Below are 23,280 nucleotides of genomic sequence, written 5' to 3'. Positions count from 1 at the left end.
TAATTTATTACGGGCACTCAGCCTGAAGTTTTTTAATAATACGCTACTATCGATGAACGCAGAAAAAAAGATAAACATTCATCGATTAAAGCACTCTATTTTCGATATGTATATTTGTTATAGGCGGCAATAACATAATCATCATCAATGCACGTAGAATTGAAGCAGGACTAGCTCGTACGTAACTATGGCACCGGCAATCTGCAATGATATTAATTAGTACAGCTAATCGTTAATTCAGAGGAGTAAGTACACTTAGAATCAGCGATTTCTTCAGTTTGAAAAATCCGTTGCCGGTGAGACAACTCGGTTCTATTTGGATTTGCATTGATAGTCGATCGATCTGTAAAAATTAATTTATTTGAGTTTTACAATTTGCTTCTGCAAATGGTGAATGGAAATTACTTCCGTGTTGTAAGCTCGAGCGGAAATTCGCGAAAGAATTTTTCCGGATTCGGAGCTCTCGCAATAAATTTTGTCGGCGAAAAGGACCACCAAAGTAGTTCTAATCAGAAGAAAACCGAATGAATATATGAAGTAAACTCGATGAAAGATTCCTCCATCTAACGGTCTAAATGTTACAAAAACACCAACAAAAAATATAGTTTTTTTTTCTTCAATTTTATGCATAATGCTCACTTCAGCGTATTATGAAGTTGTACCAGAATATGGATCATGTTATCTGCAAACGAGATTAGTATCAATCCGGTCAAAGCGGAATCCATTTTCTTAGTCAGCAAGTACAGATTATTATAATTAATCCGAATTTGCATCCAATATTGGGAATCATTGATGTGCTACAATCATAAATAGTAAAATAAAACAATTCATTTTAAATTGGTATAAAGAACATGAATATTATGAAGTGTAAAATTTGTTTGCCCCGTTACACCGTAGACCATGACACTTTTTTAATTTTTGGTAGCACTGCACGGTAGAACCACAACTGATTTTTTAAAGCATCATAGACCATCAGAGATTTTTGTAATTTTAGATAGAACCGTACATCACGACTGACTTGATATTTTTATTGCACTCTACACCACAATAGACTTTTATAATTTTAGACAGAACCATAGACCATGACAGAGTTAAAATTTTTGATAACACGACGTTGACCACGACGGACTTTTGTAATTTTCGGTAGCATCTAATTCAATAAAAATGTAATTGAAACCTTTGTTGTAAGAATTCTTCGCTTCACTTGCGCAAACCTAGCTGCCAGTGCGTAACTAATAATCATTAAGAAGAAATCCAAGTAGTTGAAACAAAAGGCGCTGAAAATGTTAGATATCTAAAAAGATAATACGTATACGTTATTATTTATATCTACATAGTGCGTATATTAATATACCTGCGAAATTATGGCTGCAGTTACTGTGAAAGGAATTAATTGGAAAATATAGTCATTGCGCAAGGAGTCATGACCCTTTTTCGAAATGGTGTACATCAAAAAGAAAATTTGCTCCACTAAACAAAAACACAAACTTTAAGATTATTCTTTTAAAAACTTATTTTTGTTATTTTACTCGCAGTTCCAATGAGAATTGCAATCGTGATCAGATTGATGTCGCGTTTGAGGTGAACGGGGAATCCATAAATTCCTGCCATCGATCGATCGACTTTCAGCCAGAGCGGTGAGATCTTCTTCGGCCAAATTATCGATAACCTCAAGAAAACGCAGCTTGTTGCAAGGCAACCGAAACCGAATTTTAACGATACTTGAATGCAATTATTATTATAGTATTAGTACTTTAGAAATATATTATAGAAAAAAATCGCTCACCGACGGTATGCAAAGAAAAGTTGTTTGATGATACTTTTATTAAGTATAAACATAATTTAATTAAGATTTGTGTCAGGTTAATTATGCAATGAACATATTTAAATTTCCCAAATCTGTTGATTGGCATAAGCCCGAAAATCTGCGCTAGCAACAGTGGAAACTGCAATGCTTTCTTTGTCGTCTTCATTTTTACTCTGCTAAATACTTCATCATATCGACAAATGGCCCAAAATGTAATTAAAGAAAGCTCTGATTAAAATCAAATTATCGTCATCTGATATGTTTGTATTGAATGACTTTCTTATTAATGAGAAACAATGACTAGAATAATTTATAATATAATATACATAAATTACTTGCATTTATAAACATTTCTATACTTCTTCGTTAATTTGATTTTTTTTTGAAAATTTCAAAATATTTCAAATCTTATTGGGTGAAGGTGCCATCGATAAATTTATTTGGTAACCTGAAGGTATAATGTATTAACATTATTTATAATATAAATGATGTTAATACATTATTATATAAATTGTATGTAATAGATTTCAATGAATCATTAATAACTTCTGTTCATCAATTACGTTGGTAGTCGTGCAAAAATCAAACAAATCAAATCGAAAAAAAAGTAAACAAAGTGGAGGTTTCTGCTAACAGCAGTATTGTAATTATATCTTTATTAAAGATATTCTATATTATAGAACTCGTAATCATATGAGACATACTTATGGGGAAGTAGGTATCCTTTTTTTGAAAGAAAATTATACTTTAAACAATAGCTTCAATTTAGTGAAGCAACAGTAAGTATCGATGGACGAGCAATTTCAGAGGTTATGTTTTTCTTAATCCTACATCTAGACATTCCGAGTGGCGGAAAACCGCTAAAAAAGAACGGAGGCGGTGGTGCAGACGGCAAAAGGCGGCCGAAAAGCAAAAGGTCGAAGATGAAGGTTTGTTTCTATAAGAAAAACAAAATATGAGACATAATGTATTGTATTTGTTATGCATATAGTATTGTGGGATATGGTTTGAAAATATTTTGTGTGTTCAGAATGTAAGCGTAGGGAAAATTCTCCTTCATATAAGAAATGGCTTGAGGAGCAGGAGCAGATTGAGGAGTTTGCCAGCAACGAGGAATCCAGGTTAGCTGAAGTTGCTGATGCTGAGTACCTGGAGAGAGAGAGGGAGGCTTGCAGACATTGGCAGGAGTTGCAGATTAAGATAAGAGCAGCTAAGGAGGAGAGGGCTAAGCAGAATGCAAAGATCAAGGAAGAATGGGAGAGAGATCAGCAGAAGCTGAGAGAGCTGAAGGAGGAGAAGGATAGGTTTGAAGAGGAAAAGAGATTAAAGTTTGAGAGGCTACAAGAAAGCATCGAGGAGTTCATCAATAGCGAGGCGGAGATGCCCGAGGAACTGAACGAAGTACTCCAGAGCAATCCGATGAAACCAGTGTGTCCGTTCTTCAAGAAAACAGCAGCATGCAGATTCAGCGACAACTGTTCGAGAAACCACATCAGACCAACGGTCAGCAACATTCTAATCATGAGGAATTTTTATTCGCACTACAGCCTCGACTTGACCAGCGAGAACGAGCACGGAAGCGATTCCATCCTGGAATTCGAAACACAAGAAACCTACGATCATTTCAAGGAGTTCTTCTACGACATACTTTCCGAATTAGAGAAGCTGGGAAGACTTAAACAGATTAAGGTGTGCTGCAACAAAGAACCCCATCTGCGTGGTAATGTTTACGTTGAATTCGCGAAAGCAAGGGAAGCCGTCAAAGCTTATAGGAATCTGCAAGGCAGGTTTTACGCCGGGAAACAAATCGCGGTGGAATTCTGCGAGATCGAATCGTGGAAATCGGCAATATGCGGGCTTTTCTTTAAACAGAGGTGTCCCAAAGGAAGCGGGTGCAACTTTCTGCACGTCTTTAGAAATCCTGGAAACATGTTTTTTGCTGCCAGCTGGGAAGAGCCTCGTTCGCCGAATCGCAAGAAAGTCCAGGATAGGTATGCGATGAAATGTTTGAATTAAATGTGATAGCAATAATACTTTTGGGGGGATTTCAGCGACAAACGAGAGTGGAGATGGTCAGAGTCTCCGGAGCGACCTCTTCGACAGGAAGATAAGTCCAAGGTAGATGCAGTGCCGAATGGGTCCAAAGAGAAGTACGATCGCAGGAGGAAACGCAGCAGGTCCAGGACGAAGTCGCGGAGGCGTAGCAGGTCAAGGCACGTGAAGAACCACAGACACAGATCAAGGAGGAGTCGATCATAAATAATGTAATCAAAAGAAAAGTATATATTTGTTCACTACATGTCTATTTTATGTGTAAAAAGAAAACTGAAAGTATTAAATGACTATTATCTGAAATAAAAAAGAAATTGAACCCTTATTCTTATAAACAAATAATCTGTAGCTTCTTTTAGGAAATGCATCGCTAATTCGAAATGATTTAATCCTACAGAATAATTGCGTAACAACAAAATATGTAAATTCAAAGAATAAACGAAAATATATAAATATTTAACAAACGAAATATAAGATCAACTAATTCCGCACGTCAGAGTTGATTATGGTGGGAGTAGGTGAACAATTACGCTCTCACGCATTCACGATTCCATTCATTGAGCGGTCGACTGTTGTGCGGGTCACTGTATACCATCACCGTCAACACACTTCAATTCTAATCCGAAATACTAAGGAATCTAAGTACCTTTCAGCGTTTACTCCGGGAAGTCCAAGCGCTGGTGGAATGGGAGAGAGAGATTGGAGACCCTTTGTATACGGAGGATTGGCTTCCTGTGTAGCGGAGTTCGGTAAGATCTACTAACCTCAAAAATATAGAAGAAGGAAGGAACGAAATAATGTGCAAAAGCAATTTCTCGCACCCCACATTAAAGAAACCCCATCACATATTTGAATGCAACTTTAGTTGATGTGATCGCGTAAACATTGGAATGTGCAATTTTTCTGCAAAGAAAAATGATGAAATTTGCTAAAGTGTTGGGACGGCTGAGTAGTTTGTACGTTAAAAATAACATTGTTTTTGTAAAGTTTCCCAATTACATAAGTCCAATTGTATTTTGGTGACGCTAAAAATCATGTTTTTATTTCAATGAACTTTGATTTAACAAATTAATTATTCTGTTAATACAATAATGCAGATTGAAGTAAGTGTAAAAGTTATTTCATTGCAGGCACCTTTCCTATTGATCTTACAAAGACTCGACTTCAGGTCCAAGGGCAGAAACTTGACAAGGCACATGCAAAGCTCAAATATCGTGGAATGGTAGATTGCTTCCTGCAGGTCACTCGACAGGAAGGATTCCATGCTTTATATTCAGGGTAATTGAATTCATCATTGTCTGTTGAACTGTTAAATTTAGTTCTTATTGGATCTCAACAATTTGACTAAATCAATATGTTGCTATGGTTAATTGAATTAATTCATCATTGTCTGTTGAACTGTCAAATTGAGTTCTTATTGGATCTCAACAATTTAACTATCTAAAATCAATATGTTGCTATGATTAAGATAAGCTAATCTTAACTAATGGGAATAATGCATTTTGTTTGATAGTATTTGGCCAGCTGTTTTGAGGCAAGCTACATATGGGACAATAAAATTCGGTACTTATTACTCGTTGAAGGAGATCCTGATTCAGAAGAATTACGGCAAAGAGAGCGTAGGACTGAATGTGTGTTGTGCAGTGACGGCCGGTGCCGTCAGCAGTGCCATCGCCAATCCAACTGATGTTCTGAAGGTGCGGATGCAAATCGGAGGAACTCACACCAACATTGGATTAGTGGCGTGTTTTAAGAATGTGTACATGCAGGAAGGCATTTCCGGTCTTTGGAGGGTAAGTTTTAGACCACCAACATTTTGATTTCTATTGGCCTACTTGACTTTTATAGCTTATATTTTGAATTACACTATATCATTTAGATATTTATTCAGGTCAACCATTCATGAAAATATTGCAGGTTTAATAAAAGAGGAGAAAAACTTGTTCCCATTTTTGTGATATATATTGGAATTTCAATTGATTTGCTCAAGGTCCCTTATTCTTATACTGTTGACATTTGGGTTAAAACCCTGATAACGAATTGTCCTTAGTCCTTATTTTAACCGATAACTCGTCGAGAATGCAAGTCATATAATTTATGACAAACATGTATTATTAAACTTTTATATTTGTCAAAAGTTTAAAATTATGTAAAACCTGTTATAAGTAAATGAAATACTCGGTTCTAAAAAGCATAATATATATTTGATAGAAAAAAATGTTTTCATTTATTTGTTCACAGGGTGTGAGTCCGACTGCACAAAGGGCGGCTGTGATAGCGGCGGTAGAATTACCGGTGTACGACTTCTGCAAGAGTCATCTTATGACTGCGTTTGGAGATAAAGTCACCAATCATTTTATGTAAGTTCCATCAAATCGAAAGAAATAGAAAATTAACGAATAGTAACAATCACATTTTCATCTTTCAGATCAAGTGTGATAGCTAGTTTAGGTAGTGCAATTGCTTCGACGCCGATTGATGTGGTCCGGGTAAGATATTATATAATTTTAATAATTTCAGTTTTGCGCAAAGAATAGCGATAGTTACCAATTATATTAGCACGTGTTCGTAATTTGCGCGATAAACTTATCTGTGAACCGAACGTTTTCACTTTTAATGCAAGTCAAATAATACAGCAAAAAAGAAAATTTAAATAGCAACTAGTAAAAATTTAAACGGAATTTAAATTAATTTAATGAAATATATGGCGTAGTTGTAATTGTTTATGTGTGTGTGGATTTTGTAGACCCGACTTATGAACCAAATACATATAAAGCCGTCATCATCGGATGGTATCATATCGACGCCAAGCCATATCTATAAGGGGACGATAGACTGCTTCCTGCGTACATTTAAGAACGAGGGTTTCTGGGCATTTTACAAAGGTTTTATACCGACCTGGGTGCGCATGGGTCCATGGAACATCATCTTTTTCATCACCTACGAGCAGCTGAAGAAGGTGTACTAACGGCGTAACCAGCGATCTACTCGAGAATCTCGCATTTATTGAAACTCCTGATTTCTCTGAAGATGACTCATCATCGTTATAACCACACAGATGATAGCTCTTGAAGCTACCACTACAGCAAGAACACTCTTCGATAGTATTATTTTACTCGTTTCCGCTTTTTAAGGAGCATTTTTAATTTATTTATATTCGTATATATATAAATATTTTTAGTGTGAATGTACTTTTATCTATTCGTAACGAATGTAAATCAAGTTTGTATATATATAAGATTTATATATTATAATAAGAACTAAAGTTTAACAGAATATAGATACCGCCACGAGTTAAAGGATATAAAGCCAAGCAGTGTCAACCAATTTTGGGACGAAAATAAACAGTATACAGGATTAGTCAGATGCATGGCATACTTTATCAACACGTAACAACACTCTTAATTTTGGACACTATTAAAAGAAACAGGAAAATGAAGTAAACGAAAATAAAATACGTATGCGCTTAAAGAAAACTTATGATTTAAGATTTGCTTTATTTATATTCCTTGCAATAAATAAACGTATTAACATTTATTTTGAAACTTAAGACCAAACCACAATTATGCGATATTTAGGAAACGATAAGTATTCTAATCCACGCGTGTGACTAATCCTGAATGTACGGAATTGTTCATTACGCTGGGGGATTATCGAAGTAGTCTACGAAGACGCCGGCGGGCGAGGATGGCGTGTTGTTGCTACTAGCGACGGAAGGACGGGCTAGTTGCAATCTCAACGACACAGTCTCGGATGGGTTGTTGGTGATGCCTTTATTCAAAACCGGCCCAGGAACCTTCCGCTGACCACTCTCCCTTTGCAGTAGCTCTAGTAGACTGCAACTCGGCAACCAAGATTTCTCCCTGAAAATCAACAATGGTGAGTTTAAAAATATACGATGAGAGGTTTAACTCATATTCAACTTACTTATAAGCAGTAGCCACTACGTTCCTGTTGGGTTCCTTATCGTACGCGGCACTATCGACGCCGAAGTGTTCGCAGTACTCGTGCACGAACTGCCTCTTTTCCCTATTCATGCACTCAAACGAGTGCGACCTATTCTTCTGTTTACTCTGCTTTGCCAGTTGAACCAGTTCCGTCAACTTATCGTGAATATGCTGACAAAATCGAGAATCCTTCTTCGCCCAACCCTTCATAAAATCTGTGTACCGCGGCGTCAGCTTCGAGCTCAAATCGGGATTGCGGATCTGCAGGCCGATTGCCATACGTCTATTTCGTTCGACTAATCTGCATTCGTCGTTGCAGTCCAATAGCTTATGCGCGCCCTTCTTCTGCTTGTTCACGATATCCGAGATGTCCACCGATTGTCCCCGTTGAATTTCTGCCATTTTCGAGGCCATCTGCGAGGTGGCTATTTTCTGGTACTCGCTTGCCACTTCCAAGCAGCTTCTCGTGGCTGTACGCAATCCGCATTGGCACGTCACCGTTACGTTCTGCTTGCAAGGAACTGAAGGACACGGTGAGTCATGACACGGCTGATTGCAGTGATGCTCACAATTGGGACGCGATTTTTTACATTTTTGACCGCATGGCGTAGGGCACTGATCGCTGTGGCATATCTGGATACACTTGTGACGACGGCACGGTAATTCCTTGTTGCAAGGCATGCCACAACTGAAATCCTTCTGGTAGCACGGTATTGTCTGTCGCATCTCGTGCTTACCGTGACAATACTTGGATGTGAAGACGGTGCAGGGAGGACACGCCCCGGTGTGGCAATTATGCGTGGCGGGGTGCCCACAATCCTTGGACCTGGAGCAAGGTTGGCTGCATGGAGGAGGACGAGTGCCGCAAGCCACAGGAGGATAAAGCACGGTAAATCCGCACTCGCAGTAATGCTCTTCGAAACTTGTTCTCCAGCAGGGAGGGCATCTACCGCGATGACAACTTTCCTCGCATCTATGTTGTCCGCAGGAAAGAATCCTGTTGCACGGCAGAGGACAGATATGTTCGATCTCGATGCAGCAAAACTGGTTGCACTTGTGCTTGCAGCACAACCTCTGTTTGGTACACTTCTTCTGGCACCTGGCGTCGTCCGCTTTGGTAGTCAAATCCTTGCAAGGTAGTTCTCTGTCCATATGGCCGCAGCGACATCGCACCAAAGTACTCAGCGTGCAAGTGACGCAATCACCCTCGTGGCATTTGTCTTGACACAGATGCGGACGGCTGGGTTGTCCGCATTTCCTAGGTCTTCCACAGATTTTATCGCAACAAGGGATAGGATCCAGGCACGATTTTCGTTCCTCATTCAGCATTGTCGCTCCGCAGGGACAACTCTTCACGATTCTCGGATCTAATTCGCAAGACTCGCAATCGCCCTCGTGGCACAACCTCTCGCAGCTGTGATTGCCGCATCCTAATTTTTTACCGCAAACATCTCCACACTTGTACATGTGAACGCCCTGAACCTTTTCAGTGCATTTGACCTTCCTTCCAACCTTCCCGCAATAGCATTCCTGTCGCACCCAATCCTTGCAAGGCTCGCAATCGCTGATATGACATGGCTTGGTGCATTTGTGCGCACTGCAATTCAACGTTTTGTCACAGATGCCTTGGCAGGTGATCTCCAGGTCCGAGCTGCATTTCACAGTAGGTTTGGTTGCGCCACATCCGCATAGTTTTCCAATCATAATGTTGCAATCTGGACATGGACCAGGATGGCACAGCAGGGTGCATCGATGTTCGCAGCCTCGCCCTTTGCGACCGCAAACCTCCCCACAGCTGTGCGGAAGACCGCCAGGCTCCAGTTTGGGTTCCACAAATTTCCCACAATAGCACCTGTATTCATGCGGCACCTCGATGCAAACATTTTGACAGGCCGGACATCTCCAACCTTCTTCCAATCTGGATGCCTTCGCCCATTTGATGACGCAACTCAGATGTAGGATATGGAAACACTGTTTGCAGGACCAAATTCTGTCCGTATGTCTTAACCGTTCACAGCAGACCAAACATTCCAAAGTTCTATGTGTTACCATGTGCTCCAATCTTTCGCGCTGCGATCCAGCGTCAACTGAAATACAATAATTTTTATAAAATTGTAAGAAATTATACTTTCAAAATGTAATATAACAATATTAAATTGATTATCACTACATATCCAAATATATATACATACCCTTCTTCTGGTTTTGCTTAGGTGGCTTCCTCTCTCTATCTTTTTCCTTCTGCCTCCAGTTATCATTCCTTTGATTGCTCTTCTTACTATAGTCCTCCTTATAATATCCATTCTTATTACCCCTGTATCCGTTCCCTCTGTATCCCCTATTATCTCCATTATTATACTTCTGAGGATTTCCTTTCGCATTATTTATTTCCACCCTCTCAGAATCAGTTTCCACATGTTCATTATGCTGTTTCTTCTTGCCATAATTGTTACTGTAATACCTTTTAAATTTACCATTCTCAACCTTCCCATTATAAGTTTTCTTGATGGCTCCATTGCTGCCATTGTTCCTTGGATAGTAGGAAGCTCCTGGCTTGAATTCTGCAGCTGTTGCATGTAAATTGGTGTGACTTATATCTATTGGCAGTCTGGATTCATCATGATTATTTCCCTGAGAGTTATTGTTTCCTGATCTTTCTCCACCACTATAGTCATAATGGTTGCGGTTACTGTGACCTCGATTGTTGGCAAAATAAACTTGATGCTGACTTCGACTAACATTGCCTCCTCCACGACTGGGGCCACCATTGTCCTGGTCCCAATGGGACATCACAAACTATCCTATAACAATTGACATCAGTATTTATAGAAAATAATCTATAGAAATACTGAGCATAAAGTGATTCACTATTGTGCAATTGTAGTGAACTCAAAAGTGGCGCAATATTGCTTTAATTATCAATGGCAAGATAAAGGAAGTGATTGGGAATGAATGCAAAAAAAAAAACATTAAACCGGTACCGAGAGAAAACGGTAATCGATAAATAGGTTATTTTATAACGACGAACCTAACATATGGGCGACTTACCGAAGGCCTGCTTTCTGGATGCTTATTGTGAAATGTACACTCCCAAAATCGTATAACAATAACATCAAAATATGGATAATAAAAAGACGTTACGCCAACCTTGCTCTCTCCCTAGACACTTTTGACACTTGTCAAAAAACAGATACCAATATCGAAAAAATTAAGTTTGAATACAAAAAAAAATAGAAAAAGCCCAAATATTAGCCATGTATGTCAGACCAAACGAAGCAGGAAATGGCAGGAATGCTTTACTTCGAATTGCTCAATAGGACAGTAAAGAGCACCCCATGCTTCACAGAATTAGGTATCTATAAAAAAACGTCAAGTCTCCGCACTATCAAGAATACGTTCTGGGCATTCCTTATCCCCATCTCATCTATATAGAGTGGGACTATCTGAGTTGGACCTTTGTTCTTGTGGAGCCATAGGTACAATTAAATATATCCTCTTTGAGTGCCCTAACAACGCTGTGGCGACGAAGACTCTACTTTGTATCATTTCAAAACACCAACAGTTGCCCACTTCTGTCGAAACCCTTATAGCTGGAACCCTGGCTCGAAATGTTTATGTATCAATTTAGGCCACATACACCCTGTGACAGCAGGTCAAGGTGGGAATTTTTCGCCCTCGATTTACTGGTTGTGCAGAGGTTTCGACCTGACACTCACCACTTTGCCTAATTATTGTAGATAGTAAATGATCCTACCGATATGTTATGTGACTGGCAAACGGGTCGACAGGACCCAGCTAAATATGAAGGGGTTTCCAGAAGGAAACTCATTACTCGAAGAAGAAGTAGCCATGTATTTATGAATAGCGATTGTTTTGATTTTTAAATATTTTAGAAAATTCTACTCAGTCATTAGTTTTATTTTCTTCTTCTTTTATTAACCTCCACTCCCTTCACTTAGCTTGTGTCAAGCACAATTTCGTCAGCTACCGCCCCGTGGTTATATGCAGATATGTATTATAACTGATTATAACAGTAGATAGGACCGCAACCAGATAGACAGCGTAGGGGATAAGTCTTGCAACCAAATATACCGAGATAACGTTATATCAAAATTTTGGATCTTGTTAACAATGGCTTTACAGCTTATTAAGTGGGATGGCATAAAGCCACTAAGTTTCTCCCTAGCGAGGAATTCTGTTTGGAGGAATAGAAACAAACACAAGGAGGACTTACTTGTTCTCAATCGGGGAGATTGAGGTTAACTCCACGACTGTACGCGATATACTTCTAATTTTATTTTAAATCAGTATTTGTACTTTTCTCATTGGCCATTACTATAGAACTCCAACGAGTTTAACCAATAGGAAACACAATAGACCAATTAAATGCTTAGGTCTACGCTTTTTAGATAATAATAATAAAAAATAAAGTAAAGTATTTTTTATTAATGTCCGCTTGATCGTCTATGTACATTTAACGTATCAGATCTAGCGAAAGCCTTGGGACACGAAGGACACCCATAGGGCGTCTCACCAGTATGAGTACGCATGTGAACTTTGAGCATGGTAGATGTGGTAAAGGATCGCTCACAAGTCGAGCAAGTGTAAGGTTTTTCCCCTGTGTGCGTTCTCATATGTATCGTCAACCGCGTATTCAATGTAAACGCTTTATTGCAGATAACGCACACAAATGGTTTATCGCCAGTATGAATCTTGATATGCGTCTGTAGATGGGCTGACTGCGTGAAACCCTGTAGAAAGTCCAATTCGATTCAGTTAAAATTATCAATGTTTACTTACCTTATGGCATATGAAGCACTCGTAGGGTCTTTCTCTATTGTGTGTTAGAACATGTTTGCTTAAGGAATAGTTATTGGTAAACTTCTTGTCGCAGTAAGCGCAAGCAAAAAGTTTCTCGCCATGCGTTACCAGATGATTCTTCAGCGATTTACTGTGGGCGAACGTCTTGTTGCACGCCGTGCACGCGTAAACCTAAAGCGATAGTTAGTCTTGAGGTATATTAACAATAATCAAATTAAAGCAATTTTCTTATTAAATTTTCTGCTCATAGAATGAAGGAAAATATATTTTTTACCCTTTCACCGGTGTGCGATACAATATGTTCATTCAGATGCGAGCTCTGGGTGAAGGCTTTTGGACATTTCGGGCAAGAGAATGGTCTTTCGTCGCTGTGTATTCGGTTGTGTCTCTTGAAATCCGCAGATCGGACGAAAGATTTGCCGCAAATCGCACATAGGAATGGTTTATCGCCGGTGTGGGCGTACCTATGAGCATCTAGACCGCCCTTTTGAGTGAATGTCTTGAAACAAACGTCGCATTCGAAAGGTTTTTCGCCCGTGTGCACCCGCATATGCTCTTCCAACTGCTGTGGCTCATTGAAACTCTGACCGCAAATACTAAAACTCCAAATCCATGATTAAGTCTATATTGAAAATTACCGATTACCTGCAGAAATGCTTTCGTTCATCCTCGTGATTCTTCATATGTTTAGATAAAGTGTCCGTAGCGATAAATCTCTTCTTGCAAATCGTGCATTCGTAAGGTTTAAACCCAGAGTGCGTTCTCATGTGCGTCATTAAAACACCATACCTCACGAACGACTTTCCGCACTTTTGGCATTCGTAATTCTTTGCGCCGATATGAGACCTCTCATGCTCTGACAAATGGAATTTCTGTTTGAAACCTCTATTACAAAATTTGCACAAATAAGGTCTTTCATCTGTATGAGTCCTGTTGTGCCTAACCAAATCAACAGACCTAACAAAACATTTTCCTAAAATTCCATAATAAAATCATGTATACATGGAAACTTTGTATTACCACAGTAACTGCATAAAAACTCCTTCTCTTCATTGTGCAGCTTCTTATGTAGAATCAGCCCAGTCTTCTGCCTGTACTTCTTATCACATAATTCACAATCAAACGTTTTTGTCTTATCTTCATCTCCATCTGATTCAGCCTCTTCTTCACTTGAAAATACCTCATCCTTGTTACCACACTCAGTATCCAGGTAAGCCCTCAGAGTTGAATCAACTTGTTCACTCTTAATCTTAAACTTGTATGCAACTGATATTTGATCTATACAATAGTTGCAAATATTCAATGGTAGGTTTGCATCAGTCTCTTCAATCTGAATCAAGCAATTTCAAGTTTTATTTTTTCTCAAAATAGTCTCTAATTTACTTACTTGAATGGAAGTACATGAATTTAACATTTGCGCTAAAGTAACACCAACCATTACTGAATCATTGATGCTTCTGTATTCCAAAGGTTTCGTCAGACAAGTGCGACAAATCTCGGTGAAATTTAAAGGAAGTACTTCCATTTCCCCGTCAAATTTTCCAATAAGAAAATGCTTTGCTTATCTTTGACGTTTAATATTTTCTCAAAGTTATGCAACCAGACATTCCGGTGTAGACAAGTGTTCAAGTTTTGAGTTCATAAAGTACGCATGTGCAAAAGTAAACCATGAACATATTAAGATTTCTCAAACACTAGACTGCACTAGACTGGGCAGAGGGAAGAAGCAGATGATGAAAAAAAAAATTTAAATGTGTATCTTGTATATATGTGTTTATAATATTACTATAGAATATGAAACATTATTAATAAAAAAGTTATTATTTGCTTAATTAAAGTCCATTTTTTTAACGCTGAACACTCCTGAAAGCAGTCTCGCGTTTTGGTTTTCCAAGAAGTTTTTCTTATCGGAATAATAGATATATGGTAGTCGCAGAATCCAATAGGCGGCTTGGGTTAATGTGGATGGACCATCTAAAGTGGGTACAAAAATTGGAGCTCCAGCTGCCGGTTGCACCTATATCAAGAAGTGTTAAACATGAAGAATTATAATATTTTGTTCGGCTTACCCTTGGGTTAAGCTTCACATTGACAGCTGCTTTTGGAGTAACAACATGGATCCTCATTAATTGGGCAATCATATTTTTAACGCCTCTGGTACACAAGCAAGGAAAATACATGGGCATATCAGATTCCGCAACTTTCTGACCCTTGTCTTTAACTATGCTTCCTGGCGCTGCTTTGAGAATCTTATCAGGGGCAGCCAGCATGAACCTATGTCCTCTGGGACATTCGTACTCGAAACCGATGAATAGTTTCACTGCAAATTGAGGAACCCATTTCGTTGGTTTCACTTCGCGCCTCTTGTTGGACCATTTGGTCTGGTCCAATTGCTCCTCTAGCGTCACCGGATGCATAGCCTTACTGTAAACCAGGACGTCCCATGGTAAAAGGTAATTTGTCGTTGCCCAGAATCCAGGGTAGTAGTTATCCGAAAGACCCAAATTGTGGCTGTACAGAGAGCTTGGCCCCAAACATACAAGCGACCAACTGGAATACTCTGGTAGAAGATTACGAGGAGATACTGTTGTCAACATGCCTGGCAAGTACTCTGTGGTACTTTGTTTTACCAACATCTTGCCATCGGTTGCTTCAGAGTTGTTATCGGACAAGGTCTCTTCAGAATCCAGAACAGCAACTTTGTAATCACTACCAGAAGGTTTAAAAATAGGAAATGGTAGTCTTTCACTCTTCAAGCATCCGCACTCCTTCGACAATACATAATAGAATGTGTAATTTGCGTCTTTAGCATTATATGGATCGTCCCTGGATCCTTGTTTGCGTCCGCAATCGCAAACCGCCACGTACTTGACACCACTGCTATGCTCCACATCTTCGCCGTGCTCCTTCCGTTGCGTGCATGGATTTCCGGTCAGCGAAAGCTTCTCACAAAGCTGTTTACCATTCTTCCAGAATGCCACGCATTCCGCCTCGAGTTGTTTACTAAACTTGTGGAACATTGGGCCTCTAGCTTGAGCGCCAAAAAGTGCCATGGCGAAGCCCAATCGGGTTTCGTGGACGGTCGATGTGTACCGCCCCGTTAACGCCTCCTGATACCTGGCTACAGCCAATGGCAGCACCTTCAGACACCTTTGCTCAGAAAATCTGGTCTCTGTGCTCAGTTCTGAAATACTTCCCAGTTTTTCCATCACTCCGTGGATCGCCTTCGATGCTTTAACCCATTCCAGCAAACTCGGTAACTGTCGCATAAAACACAATATTATATAAGTCATATAAATTCGTGCTCTAATATATGATATTAACAACCTCGAAATGGGCTTGGACATCTTCAAAACCCTTGCTCCTTGCCTGCTTGATGTGTTTCCTTAAAAAGTTCTGAAAGTTGCGAGGATTATCTGATTGGCTGCAATATGGAGCTTGGATCTGTATCGCTCCGTCCGGTTGACACCCCTTGACTAATCCTCTGACGGCTTCGCCCAATCGATCAGGTGGACCATCTGATGAAACGAACACAAATTCTTCGTTCAAAGGTATTGCAAATAAAGACCAGGCCCTGACAAAGGAACTATTTTTTAATATTATTTATGAAGCCCAATTGTCTGTACTCACTTATTGTACGAAATAATTCTCGTTTTCCTCAATATATAATAAATCCTATCTTCAATATTGTGTTCGTATTTCTTTATATTGGTGACCGACTTCGGGCATCTCTCAAAGTAAAATATAACTCGAGGTGTTGCCGGTCTTCCTGCTATGATCCAATTCTCTCCCAGACACGCGACTTCTCTCAACGCCGATGATATATTCTCTAGCAACTTCTGATCCATAGATTCCATTGCTTTGAAATATTGAATGTAATTCGTGTCAAATGTATAACTGGGCTGTGAAATGATCACTATGTGACTTATATAAAATAATGTGAACATAGTCTTAGCATAGGAACTCTTGACTTGATCAAAAATAGTGAGAAAATCATTGCTCATGTCACACTTCTCCTCCAAAGATGAGTAATTTTTGATAAAGTTGTCAGTGTCCAGTAGGCTATGTACATGCAAATATATGATTTGATGCTTCTCATCATAATAGCCTTCAATTGTACACTAAAAAATATATTATATATTTTATATATTATAAATTGTAGTAAACAAAACCTCATTGGTCCTTTTATCTGGGGATGTAAACATACGACCTAAGGCTTTCAATTTCAGACCCTTTGAGTTGTATGCGGTTTTCCCAATGATGGAAACAACAACAATTTTCTCATTCTGCTCAGTGGATGCATTCTCCCTACAAATCAATTATTATTTAAAGATGTGCTTCTCTCGACGTCCCGCCTAACTTACAATAAAAAATCACAATCGGGAAATAAGAAACTTTCTTTCATCTTCATCAATATTGATTAATTTCTAGGTTAAATGTTTGTTTTTCTTTACAATATAAAAATGATACAAACTAGATGCAAAATTAGGCAACCAAACCCTCGTATATGAAAAAATTTAAATACACTTATGTTGGTGAGACTGTTTGTTGATATTTTATATCTTGGATAAATGTTAACAAACGTACAGAAAGCCTTTTAATCGTTATTAAACTGAAAAGTGCCCTTATTAGCATAATTTTCGTTTTTGTTACTAAAAGGTATATGTCATTTTATAAAATCGTTCTCAATACTGCTCAATACGTTCGTAAAGTTCGCTTGTATATAATCCATATAACCTCACTTTTGTTGATAGTTTTTTTTGTAGCAATGGGGAGCGGTGATAAGAAGCGACGTTCCAGGAGCCGGGAACGAAGCGACAAGGATAAACGCTCCAAAAGGTCTAGGTCTCATAGTAGGGATAGATTGCATAAGAGGCATAGGTCTCGATCCAAGGAGAGGGATCCGAAAGCATATGATAGAGGTAAAGCAGAAAATAAAAGGTTTGATGAAAGAGATAAGAAAGATGAGAAGCACAGAAAGGATAGACTTTCCGAAGCTGAGGAGAAAATTGATGAAAAAGATTTAAAAATTAGGGACGAGTCTAAGAAAGAACCACTGTCTTTGGAAGAGCTTCTAACTAAAAAGAAGGCTGAGGAAGCTGCAAAGAGCAAGGTATGTTGGATCTTATTGCATAATTAAAATTTCAAATTTGATAATTGTTTTGTTTTTAGCCTGTGTTTCTAACTAAAGAACAAAGAGCTGCAGAAGCAATTAAGAGGAGACAGGAGGAGGTGGATCGCATTCGGAAACAACAGGATGCTGAGCGCAAAATAATTGAATATGCCAAGAGTAGCAGAACACAGCCTGAGGTCCCTCATAAGGAAGATCGTGAGTATCGACGCAGGGATAGAGAGCTCAAAGAGGAAGATAAACAGAAGGATAAGGACAAGGAACGCGAGACGGATGCTATAAAGGAACGCTATTTGGGTCTCATAAAGAAGAAACGGCGAGTAAGACGGTTGAATGATAGGAAATTTGTGTTCGATTGGGACGCAGGAGAAGATACCTCAACTGATTACAACAATTTGTACAAGGACAGGCACCAAGTGCAATTCTTTGGTAGAGGCAACTTGGCCGGCATAGATATAAAGGCACAGAAGAGAGATCAAAGTAAATTCTACGGTGAGTTGCTTGAGAAGCGCAGAACGGAAGCGGAAAAAGCTCAGGAGAAGGTGCGATTGAAGAAGGTCAGACGAAAGGAGGAGAAACAGTTGTGGGACGATCGTCATTGGTCGGAGAAGGAGTGCGGCGAGATGACCGAAAGGGATTGGAGAATTTTTAGGGAAGATTACAACATCACCATTAAGGGTGGCAAAATACCAGAGCCGATTAGAAATTGGAAGGAGTCTGGAATACAGAAGGAACTTTTGGAAATTATTGATAAAGTTGGTTACAAGGATCCAACGCCAATTCAGAGACAGGCCATTCCAATTGGTATGCAGAATAGGGATATTATTGGTGTTGCCGAAACTGGTTCCGGTAAAACGTTGGCCTTCCTCATTCCGTTACTATCGTGGATTCAGTCGTTGCCTAAGATTGAGAGAAACGAAGATGCTGATCAAGGACCGTACGCTATAATCTTGGCGCCAACTCGTGAGTTGGCGCAGCAGATCGAAGAGGAGACAGTCAAGTTCGGTCAACCATTGGGAATACGAACTGTCGTCGTAGTGGGTGGCTTAAGTAGGGAGGAGCAAGGTTTCAGGCTGAGAATGGGATGCGAAATTGTCATTGCGACTCCCGGTCGTCTTATCGACGTCTTGGAAAATCGTTATTTAGTCCTAAATCAGTGTACCTATATTGTATTGGACGAAGCCGATCGTATGATAGATTTAGGTTTCGAGCCTGACGTGCAGAGAATCCTTGAGTATATGCCTGTCACTAACCTGAAGCCCGATACAGAGGAGGCTGAAGATAGCAAACTGTTGTTGGCAAATTACAACAGCAAGAAGAAGTACCGGCAAACTGTGATGTTTACGGCAACTATGCCGCCGGCTGTGGAACGGTTGGCTAGAACCTATTTGAGAAGACCTGCGGTAGTGTACATTGGAAGCATCGGTAAACCTGTGGAGAGAGTGGAACAAATCGTTCACATCGTTGGCGAAGGAGACAAGAGGAAGAAGTTGATGGAGTATCTGTCGAGAGGAGTGGAACCGCCTGTGATTATCTTCGTGAACCAGAAGAAAGGAGCCGACGTTTTGGCTAAAGGCCTCGAGAAGCTCGGATACAACGCTTGCACATTGCACGGTGGTAAAGGACAAGAACAAAGAGAGTACGCCTTGGCCAGTCTTAAATCTGGTGCCAAGGATATTTTGGTCGCGACAGATGTCGCCGGAAGAGGTATCGATATTAAGGATGTATCTATGGTCATCAACTACGATATGGCCAAAACTATCGAAGGTAACGTAAATTTTATAGTTAAATTTTTGTGTTTATTTACATTTTGATAACTCTTTTCAGATTACACCCATCGTATTGGCCGTACTGGTCGTGCCGGAAAGACCGGTATTGCGGTCAGTTTTTGCACAAACGATGATTCTGCTCTGTTCTATGATCTGAAGCAAATGTTGCTCAGCTCACCGGTGTCCAATTGTCCGCCAGAGTTGATGAACCACTCGGAGTGCCAGATCAGGCCTAATCAACCCAAGCGCAGGAGGGATGAAATGATTTTCGCTTAGATTTTAAAAGAATATATATTAAAATAATAATTATACTAGACAGTTATCAATTGACCAGAACACAAAGAGCATGGATGGAACGTCTCCGATACGTCCGACGGCTGTACCAGATTGCTGCTCTTGATCTCCGAAAGCAGAGTGATTATCTCCTTCGCCGTCTCCTCACCCTTTTCTACCACTTCGACCACATCCTCGTGCTGTTGTGCGATCGGTGCATGCTCTGCACACTCTTTACCGGCCTCGACCACATGCACGCTTTTCTTAGCCATGAAATCTTTCACCAAATCGTTGAGTTTGTTCAACTGTTGCTTGACGTCCGCTCGGTCTTTGGCCAACTGCTTCAACTGCTCCTCCTTTTCATGAGCGCGCTGCTTGAGTACGCCCCTCTGGTGTTGGTAGAGGGCGATGTACTCGCCGATCGTATCCGTTTCGCCCTGCAACTGCATCACCAGATGCTCCAACATCTGCTTTTCATCCTGCAGATTAGCAATGTCTTTCATCGTGTTCATGAACTTCGTCTCCAATTGCCTCATGGCCATCTCTTTGTTATCGGAATGTTCCAGCATATGATGTTCTCCACCGTTAACCACCTGCGGCAGCATCTTCACATCCAACCTCTGCTTCAACGAAAAAATCTCGTTTTGCAGTACATCTTCGTTGGCTTTCAACTTGGCCACTTGCTGTAGGGCTTCGTGCAGGTCGTTGTTGAGGGCTTGCGAACTGTGCTCGTGCGCCTCGTAGTGCCTGAGCCGATCGTTCAGTTGACTCTGATCGATCACTTGTTTCGATAGATTCGTGGAGCTTTCGCGAATCTCCGTAAGCTCCTTATCTTTAATCTTGACAGCATCAACGAGTGTTTGGATTTGATGCTCGTATTGTTGCATCCTCTCGTCCAGCTCTTTCTCCTTGTACACTTCGCTGGTCAGTTTATCAACCAGCTCTGCTTTATCGTTGGTCATCTTGATGAAGGCATCTTGCATTTCCTCCAACTGCTGCTTCAGCTGAGTGTTCTGTTGAACGGCTCTGGATGCGGCCACTTTGTCGCTTTCGATTGCAGCCAACAAACGCGAGCTGTCCGTTTGATTACCACGCAACCTCTCCAAATTCTTCTCCAGCTCGCTGATAACCTCCTTCTTGTTTTCGCTCTCCCTGAAGAATTCGTCACGCTCTATTTTCAAATCGTCGAACTTCTCCTGCAGCTTACCATGCTCCAATTGCAACTCCTTTAGACTTGCCCTCGTCTCATCAGCTTCTTCGTCTGCCACCACCTTCGGAGCGGTCTTTATGTTAACGTGCTCACTCTGTAAGGTTTGCAATCTCTTCTCCAGTTCTCCAATGTGCCTGATCAGCTCTTGCTCGCGCTTCGATAGATTCTCATTCTCGTAAGTCACCGTTTCCAATTTGGTAGCCAAATTACTAACGTTTGTGTTCAATTGCTGCACATACTGCTGGTAGTGATTACTGGCCTGATCCCTTTCGTTCACAGCCGCCGTCACGGCATTGTTCAATTCGCCGATCTGTTTCTCGAGAGACATCTTCTCTTGAACCAAACCCTCGATCCTCGCATCATCTCGGCTCACCTCGCCATTCGTCAACTGTTGGATCTTCACCTGCGCCAACTCTAATTGATTCGAAACATCTTTATTTGCCACCAGCAGATTATGATTGTCCTCATCCAGCTTCTTCAACTTCTCTCGCAGCTCGGCCACATCCTGCACGGCTTCCGCGTGCTCTTCCTTCAATGCACCCAACTCTACGTGCAGTTTTTCTTGAACCGCAGAAAAATCGGAATCCAGTTTACTGTATTTACTCCTCTCCTCGCGGAAATGATTCAATTCTTTCTCGAGCTCCGCCACACGTGACCTCGACGTCTTCAGTCGTGCGTTCAGCTCTTCAAAATCTCCCAACTTCTGCTTAGCTTCCATCTGACTTTGGGTCAATGCCGCCGACAATTCCGTCTTTTCCCCAACCAGGATGCCCACTGTCTGCATGTGACATTGCAGCTGCTCCTGCAGGATACCAATCTCCCTCTGCGTTTCATTCCTATTCTCTACACCAGAGTTCTCCACCTCCTTTTCTAAATTTGCTATTTTCGCTCTGCATTCCAGCAACTCTACCTGCGTCTGTTCATTCTTCAACTTCTCAGCTTCATAGAGCGATGCCAACTCCAAATTTCTTTTCTCCAAATCGCTAAAATTGTCCTGACTATCGTACGTGGGCTCTATGAGATTATTGATTTGCGCCGAAAGTTGCCGCAGGTTCTCGACCGGCGACGAAATCTCAGTTTTATCGGAATCAGTGAGACCTGTGCTTTGTTCCTGACCGAAATCAAAAATCTCATTCGGATTGATCTCAGGGTCCTCAATGGCAACAGCATTTACATCTTCACTAATCTTATTGGTATCACTCTGATTCTGCTGTTGAGTCACTTGATCAAAGAAGCTTACTGTGGAATCAGCAGTATCACTTGTAAAGAATGTAGGTTGGTCATAGAACATTTGCGGATCTTGAAAATATGTCTGCAATTGGGGCTCTGTTGAGGTCAGTAAGGTGCTATTTGCTGTGAGCAATCCATTCTGTTCTGATGCAGTCTCACTGGAAGCCACACTCTCTGCTGGTGATTTGCTCCCTTGGCTCACTACCTCTTTTTGCTTCTTCTCCTGCTGGTAGCCCTTCAGCTGGAAAGAAAAAGTTGTTGTGATTTTTTGATGATGTGGCCCACATATGGCAACAGCTTAAGCTAAGCACTTTATTGCAATAACTCTATGGCCAGTTCATTGCTGATGCTGTTTAATGTTATTATAATAATTAAATTACCTTTTTCCTAGCTGCAGCCAGCTTCTGAAGCTTCACCAAATCTGCCATGGTTTTGTTATTTTAAATGTCATCAATGACAGTTGCTCGCCAATTATGATCAATTTGTAGATGGTTGCATATCTTTATATGGGAAAGAAAACACTTCAAATTATGGCCAAATTATGTAAATAACTTGAATATATTTTAAATTTTGAAAACAATTAAAAAAGTAATTGCCGTGTATATATATTAATAATTAAAATTGATTGTTTAACAAGTTGCATAAGTATATATATTATACTAATGTCAAAATAATACTTCGGACCACTTACTCTTTCAAAGAGTTTGTTTAAACCAGTTTGAACCAGTTTGAACTACTATCTCTATCAACTAAGAAATCTATAGATGCCCACTTATTTTTATGTAAATAAGGTTTGGTTTTGTAATAGCGAGGTTAGATCATAAAATTGAAGGAATCAAGGTTAGGTGACAAATTGGATAAACTGAACGGGATAATCAATATAGAAGTAATGGAATCTGGGATCTTGTGATAAATGAACTATTTAAGATATTTTCTGACAAAGATATTAAATTCTTTTTAATATTCGCTAATATTCACAAAAATATCCAATTACCACCAATAATAATGCCCTTTCCTTTAACAGATTTGTGCTTATCTTT

General features: G+C 40.1%; 8 protein-coding genes across 12 annotated transcripts; 3 read left to right on the top strand and 5 right to left on the bottom strand.

The window, feature by feature from the left end:
* Positions 1 to 122: 122 nt before the first annotated feature.
* On the bottom strand, positions 123 to 725 carry LOC108567972 (gustatory receptor 5a for trehalose-like). The gene is made up of 4 exons (XM_017928797.1): positions 640 to 725; positions 406 to 571; positions 254 to 343; positions 123 to 201 (listed from the first exon to the last, which is right to left on the bottom strand). The coding sequence occupies exons 1-4, from the start codon at positions 723 to 725 to the stop codon at positions 145 to 147; spliced, it is 399 nt and encodes a 132-aa protein (XP_017784286.1). The 3' UTR covers positions 123 to 144.
* Positions 726 to 2,388: 1,663 nt separating this feature from the next.
* Positions 2,389 to 4,173, top strand: LOC108567996 (U2 small nuclear ribonucleoprotein auxiliary factor 35 kDa subunit-related protein 2). The gene is made up of 4 exons (XM_017928835.1): positions 2,389 to 2,521; positions 2,645 to 2,736; positions 2,838 to 3,798; positions 3,859 to 4,173. The coding sequence occupies exons 1-4, from the start codon at positions 2,514 to 2,516 to the stop codon at positions 4,064 to 4,066; spliced, it is 1,269 nt and encodes a 422-aa protein (XP_017784324.1). The 5' UTR covers positions 2,389 to 2,513; the 3' UTR covers positions 4,067 to 4,173.
* A 213-nt stretch (positions 4,174 to 4,386) lies between these two features.
* Positions 4,387 to 7,187, top strand: LOC108568004 (kidney mitochondrial carrier protein 1). Its single transcript, XM_017928842.1, has 6 exons — positions 4,387 to 4,608; positions 4,990 to 5,137; positions 5,373 to 5,652; positions 6,101 to 6,219; positions 6,288 to 6,348; positions 6,606 to 7,187. The coding sequence occupies exons 1-6, from the start codon at positions 4,545 to 4,547 to the stop codon at positions 6,825 to 6,827; spliced, it is 894 nt and encodes a 297-aa protein (XP_017784331.1). The 5' UTR covers positions 4,387 to 4,544; the 3' UTR covers positions 6,828 to 7,187.
* A 7-nt stretch (positions 7,188 to 7,194) lies between these two features.
* LOC108567979 (protein shuttle craft) lies at positions 7,195 to 11,154 on the bottom strand. The gene is made up of 4 exons (XM_017928803.1): positions 10,855 to 11,154; positions 9,999 to 10,607; positions 7,787 to 9,893; positions 7,195 to 7,722 (listed from the first exon to the last, which is right to left on the bottom strand). Exons 2-4 carry the CDS (start codon positions 10,594 to 10,596, stop codon positions 7,497 to 7,499), a joined length of 2,931 nt encoding a protein of 976 aa, XP_017784292.1. The 5' UTR covers positions 10,597 to 10,607; positions 10,855 to 11,154; the 3' UTR covers positions 7,195 to 7,496.
* A 1,095-nt stretch (positions 11,155 to 12,249) lies between these two features.
* Positions 12,250 to 14,232, bottom strand: LOC108567988 (gastrula zinc finger protein XlCGF57.1-like). 2 transcript variants are annotated; one of them, XM_017928819.1, is made up of 6 exons: positions 14,015 to 14,232; positions 13,648 to 13,957; positions 13,273 to 13,600; positions 12,902 to 13,223; positions 12,607 to 12,798; positions 12,250 to 12,557 (listed from the first exon to the last, which is right to left on the bottom strand). In XM_017928819.1, exons 1-6 carry the CDS (start codon positions 14,150 to 14,152, stop codon positions 12,252 to 12,254), a joined length of 1,596 nt encoding a protein of 531 aa, XP_017784308.1. In that variant the 5' UTR covers positions 14,153 to 14,232; the 3' UTR covers positions 12,250 to 12,251. The 2 variants fall into 2 exon arrangements, with proteins under 2 accessions (XP_017784308.1, XP_017784309.1); XM_017928820.1 differs by lacking the exon at positions 12,607 to 12,798.
* Positions 14,233 to 14,430: 198 nt separating this feature from the next.
* On the bottom strand, positions 14,431 to 17,078 carry LOC108567981 (protein SMG8). 2 transcript variants are annotated; one of them, XM_017928805.1, is made up of 6 exons: positions 16,992 to 17,078; positions 16,800 to 16,935; positions 16,258 to 16,748; positions 15,955 to 16,213; positions 14,697 to 15,887; positions 14,431 to 14,644 (listed from the first exon to the last, which is right to left on the bottom strand). In XM_017928805.1, exons 1-6 carry the CDS (start codon positions 17,036 to 17,038, stop codon positions 14,456 to 14,458), a joined length of 2,313 nt encoding a protein of 770 aa, XP_017784294.1. In that variant the 5' UTR covers positions 17,039 to 17,078; the 3' UTR covers positions 14,431 to 14,455. The 2 variants fall into 2 exon arrangements, with proteins under 2 accessions (XP_017784294.1, XP_017784295.1); XM_017928806.1 differs by having other exon boundaries at positions 15,955 to 16,201.
* A 96-nt stretch (positions 17,079 to 17,174) lies between these two features.
* Positions 17,175 to 19,836, top strand: LOC108567982 (probable ATP-dependent RNA helicase DDX23). Of its 3 annotated transcripts, none has more exons than XM_017928809.1 (4): positions 17,175 to 17,286; positions 17,394 to 17,740; positions 17,800 to 19,525; positions 19,586 to 19,836. In XM_017928809.1, the coding sequence occupies exons 2-4, from the start codon at positions 17,396 to 17,398 to the stop codon at positions 19,801 to 19,803; spliced, it is 2,289 nt and encodes a 762-aa protein (XP_017784298.1). In that variant the 5' UTR covers positions 17,175 to 17,286; positions 17,394 to 17,395; the 3' UTR covers positions 19,804 to 19,836. The 3 variants fall into 3 exon arrangements, with proteins under 3 accessions (XP_017784298.1, XP_017784297.1, XP_017784299.1); XM_017928808.1 differs by having other exon boundaries at positions 17,382 to 17,740; XM_017928810.1 differs by having other exon boundaries at positions 17,270 to 17,338.
* Positions 19,800 to 22,723, bottom strand: LOC108567980 (golgin subfamily A member 2). The gene is made up of 2 exons (XM_017928804.1): positions 22,621 to 22,723; positions 19,800 to 22,481 (listed from the first exon to the last, which is right to left on the bottom strand). Exons 1-2 carry the CDS (start codon positions 22,666 to 22,668, stop codon positions 19,839 to 19,841), a joined length of 2,691 nt encoding a protein of 896 aa, XP_017784293.1. The 5' UTR covers positions 22,669 to 22,723; the 3' UTR covers positions 19,800 to 19,838.
* Positions 22,724 to 23,280: the final 557 nt, after the last annotated feature.

The sequence above is a fragment of the Nicrophorus vespilloides genome, unplaced genomic scaffold (assembly GCF_001412225.1).
Source record: "Nicrophorus vespilloides isolate i.1.1-1 unplaced genomic scaffold, Nicve_v1.0, whole genome shotgun sequence".
Taxonomy (NCBI): Eukaryota; Metazoa; Arthropoda; class Insecta; order Coleoptera; family Silphidae; genus Nicrophorus; species Nicrophorus vespilloides.
The sequence above is the reverse complement of the archived record's forward strand: the minus strand, read 5'-3'. Positions and strand labels throughout refer to the sequence as shown.

Excerpts from the sequence above, each read along its gene's own strand:
- LOC108567996 (XM_017928835.1), top strand. Across the intron at positions 2,737-2,837 it reads GCAAAAGGTCGAAGATGAAG|AATGTAAGCGTAGGGAAAAT; the intron begins GTTTGTTTCTAT and ends TTGTGTGTTCAG. Across the intron at positions 3,799-3,858 it reads CGCAAGAAAGTCCAGGATAG|CGACAAACGAGAGTGGAGAT; the intron begins GTATGCGATGAA and ends GGGGGATTTCAG.
- LOC108568004 (XM_017928842.1), top strand. The coding sequence starts at position 4,545 with ATGGGAGAGAGAGATTGGAGACCCTTTGTATACGGAGGATTGGCTTCC. Across the intron at positions 5,138-5,372 it reads TTCCATGCTTTATATTCAGG|TATTTGGCCAGCTGTTTTGA; the intron begins GTAATTGAATTC and ends TTTGTTTGATAG. Across the intron at positions 5,653-6,100 it reads GCATTTCCGGTCTTTGGAGG|GGTGTGAGTCCGACTGCACA; the intron begins GTAAGTTTTAGA and ends ATTTGTTCACAG.
- LOC108567979 (XM_017928803.1), bottom strand. The coding sequence starts at position 10,596 with ATGTCCCATTGGGACCAGGACAATGGTGGCCCCAGTCGTGGAGGAGGC. Across the intron at positions 9,894-9,998 it reads TAAGCAAAACCAGAAGAAGG|TTGACGCTGGATCGCAGCGC; the intron begins GTATGTATATAT and ends ATTGTATTTCAG. Across the intron at positions 7,723-7,786 it reads GTAGTGGCTACTGCTTATAA|GGAGAAATCTTGGTTGCCGA; the intron begins GTAAGTTGAATA and ends GTTGATTTTCAG.
- LOC108567988 (XM_017928819.1), bottom strand. The coding sequence starts at position 14,152 with ATGGAAGTACTTCCTTTAAATTTCACCGAGATTTGTCGCACTTGTCTG. Across the intron at positions 13,601-13,647 it reads GTTTTTATGCAGTTACTGTG|GAAAATGTTTTGTTAGGTCT; the intron begins GTAATACAAAGT and ends ATGGAATTTTAG. Across the intron at positions 12,558-12,606 it reads AGTGCTTCATATGCCATAAG|GGTTTCACGCAGTCAGCCCA; the intron begins GTAAGTAAACAT and ends GACTTTCTACAG.
- LOC108567981 (XM_017928805.1), bottom strand. The coding sequence starts at position 17,038 with ATGAAGATGAAAGAAAGTTTCTTATTTCCCGATTGTGATTTTTTATT. Across the intron at positions 16,936-16,991 it reads CCCGATTGTGATTTTTTATT|GGAGAATGCATCCACTGAGC; the intron begins GTAAGTTAGGCG and ends ATTGATTTGTAG. Across the intron at positions 14,645-14,696 it reads ATGTGAAGCTTAACCCAAGG|GTGCAACCGGCAGCTGGAGC; the intron begins GTAAGCCGAACA and ends TTCTTGATATAG.
- LOC108567972 (XM_017928797.1), bottom strand. The coding sequence starts at position 725 with ATGGATTCCGCTTTGACCGGATTGATACTAATCTCGTTTGCAGATAAC. Across the intron at positions 572-639 it reads CAACTTCATAATACGCTGAA|ACCGTTAGATGGAGGAATCT; the intron begins GTGAGCATTATG and ends TGTAACATTTAG. Across the intron at positions 344-405 it reads CTCGAGCTTACAACACGGAA|ATCGATCGACTATCAATGCA; the intron begins GTAATTTCCATT and ends TAATTTTTACAG.
- LOC108567980 (XM_017928804.1), bottom strand. The coding sequence starts at position 22,668 with ATGGCAGATTTGGTGAAGCTTCAGAAGCTGGCTGCAGCTAGGAAAAAG. Across the intron at positions 22,482-22,620 it reads TGGCTGCAGCTAGGAAAAAG|CTGAAGGGCTACCAGCAGGA; the intron begins GTAATTTAATTA and ends TTTTCTTTCCAG.
- LOC108567982 (XM_017928809.1), top strand. The coding sequence starts at position 17,396 with ATGGGGAGCGGTGATAAGAAGCGACGTTCCAGGAGCCGGGAACGAAGC. Across the intron at positions 17,741-17,799 it reads AGGAAGCTGCAAAGAGCAAG|CCTGTGTTTCTAACTAAAGA; the intron begins GTATGTTGGATC and ends TTTTGTTTTTAG. Across the intron at positions 19,526-19,585 it reads TATGGCCAAAACTATCGAAG|ATTACACCCATCGTATTGGC; the intron begins GTAACGTAAATT and ends AACTCTTTTCAG.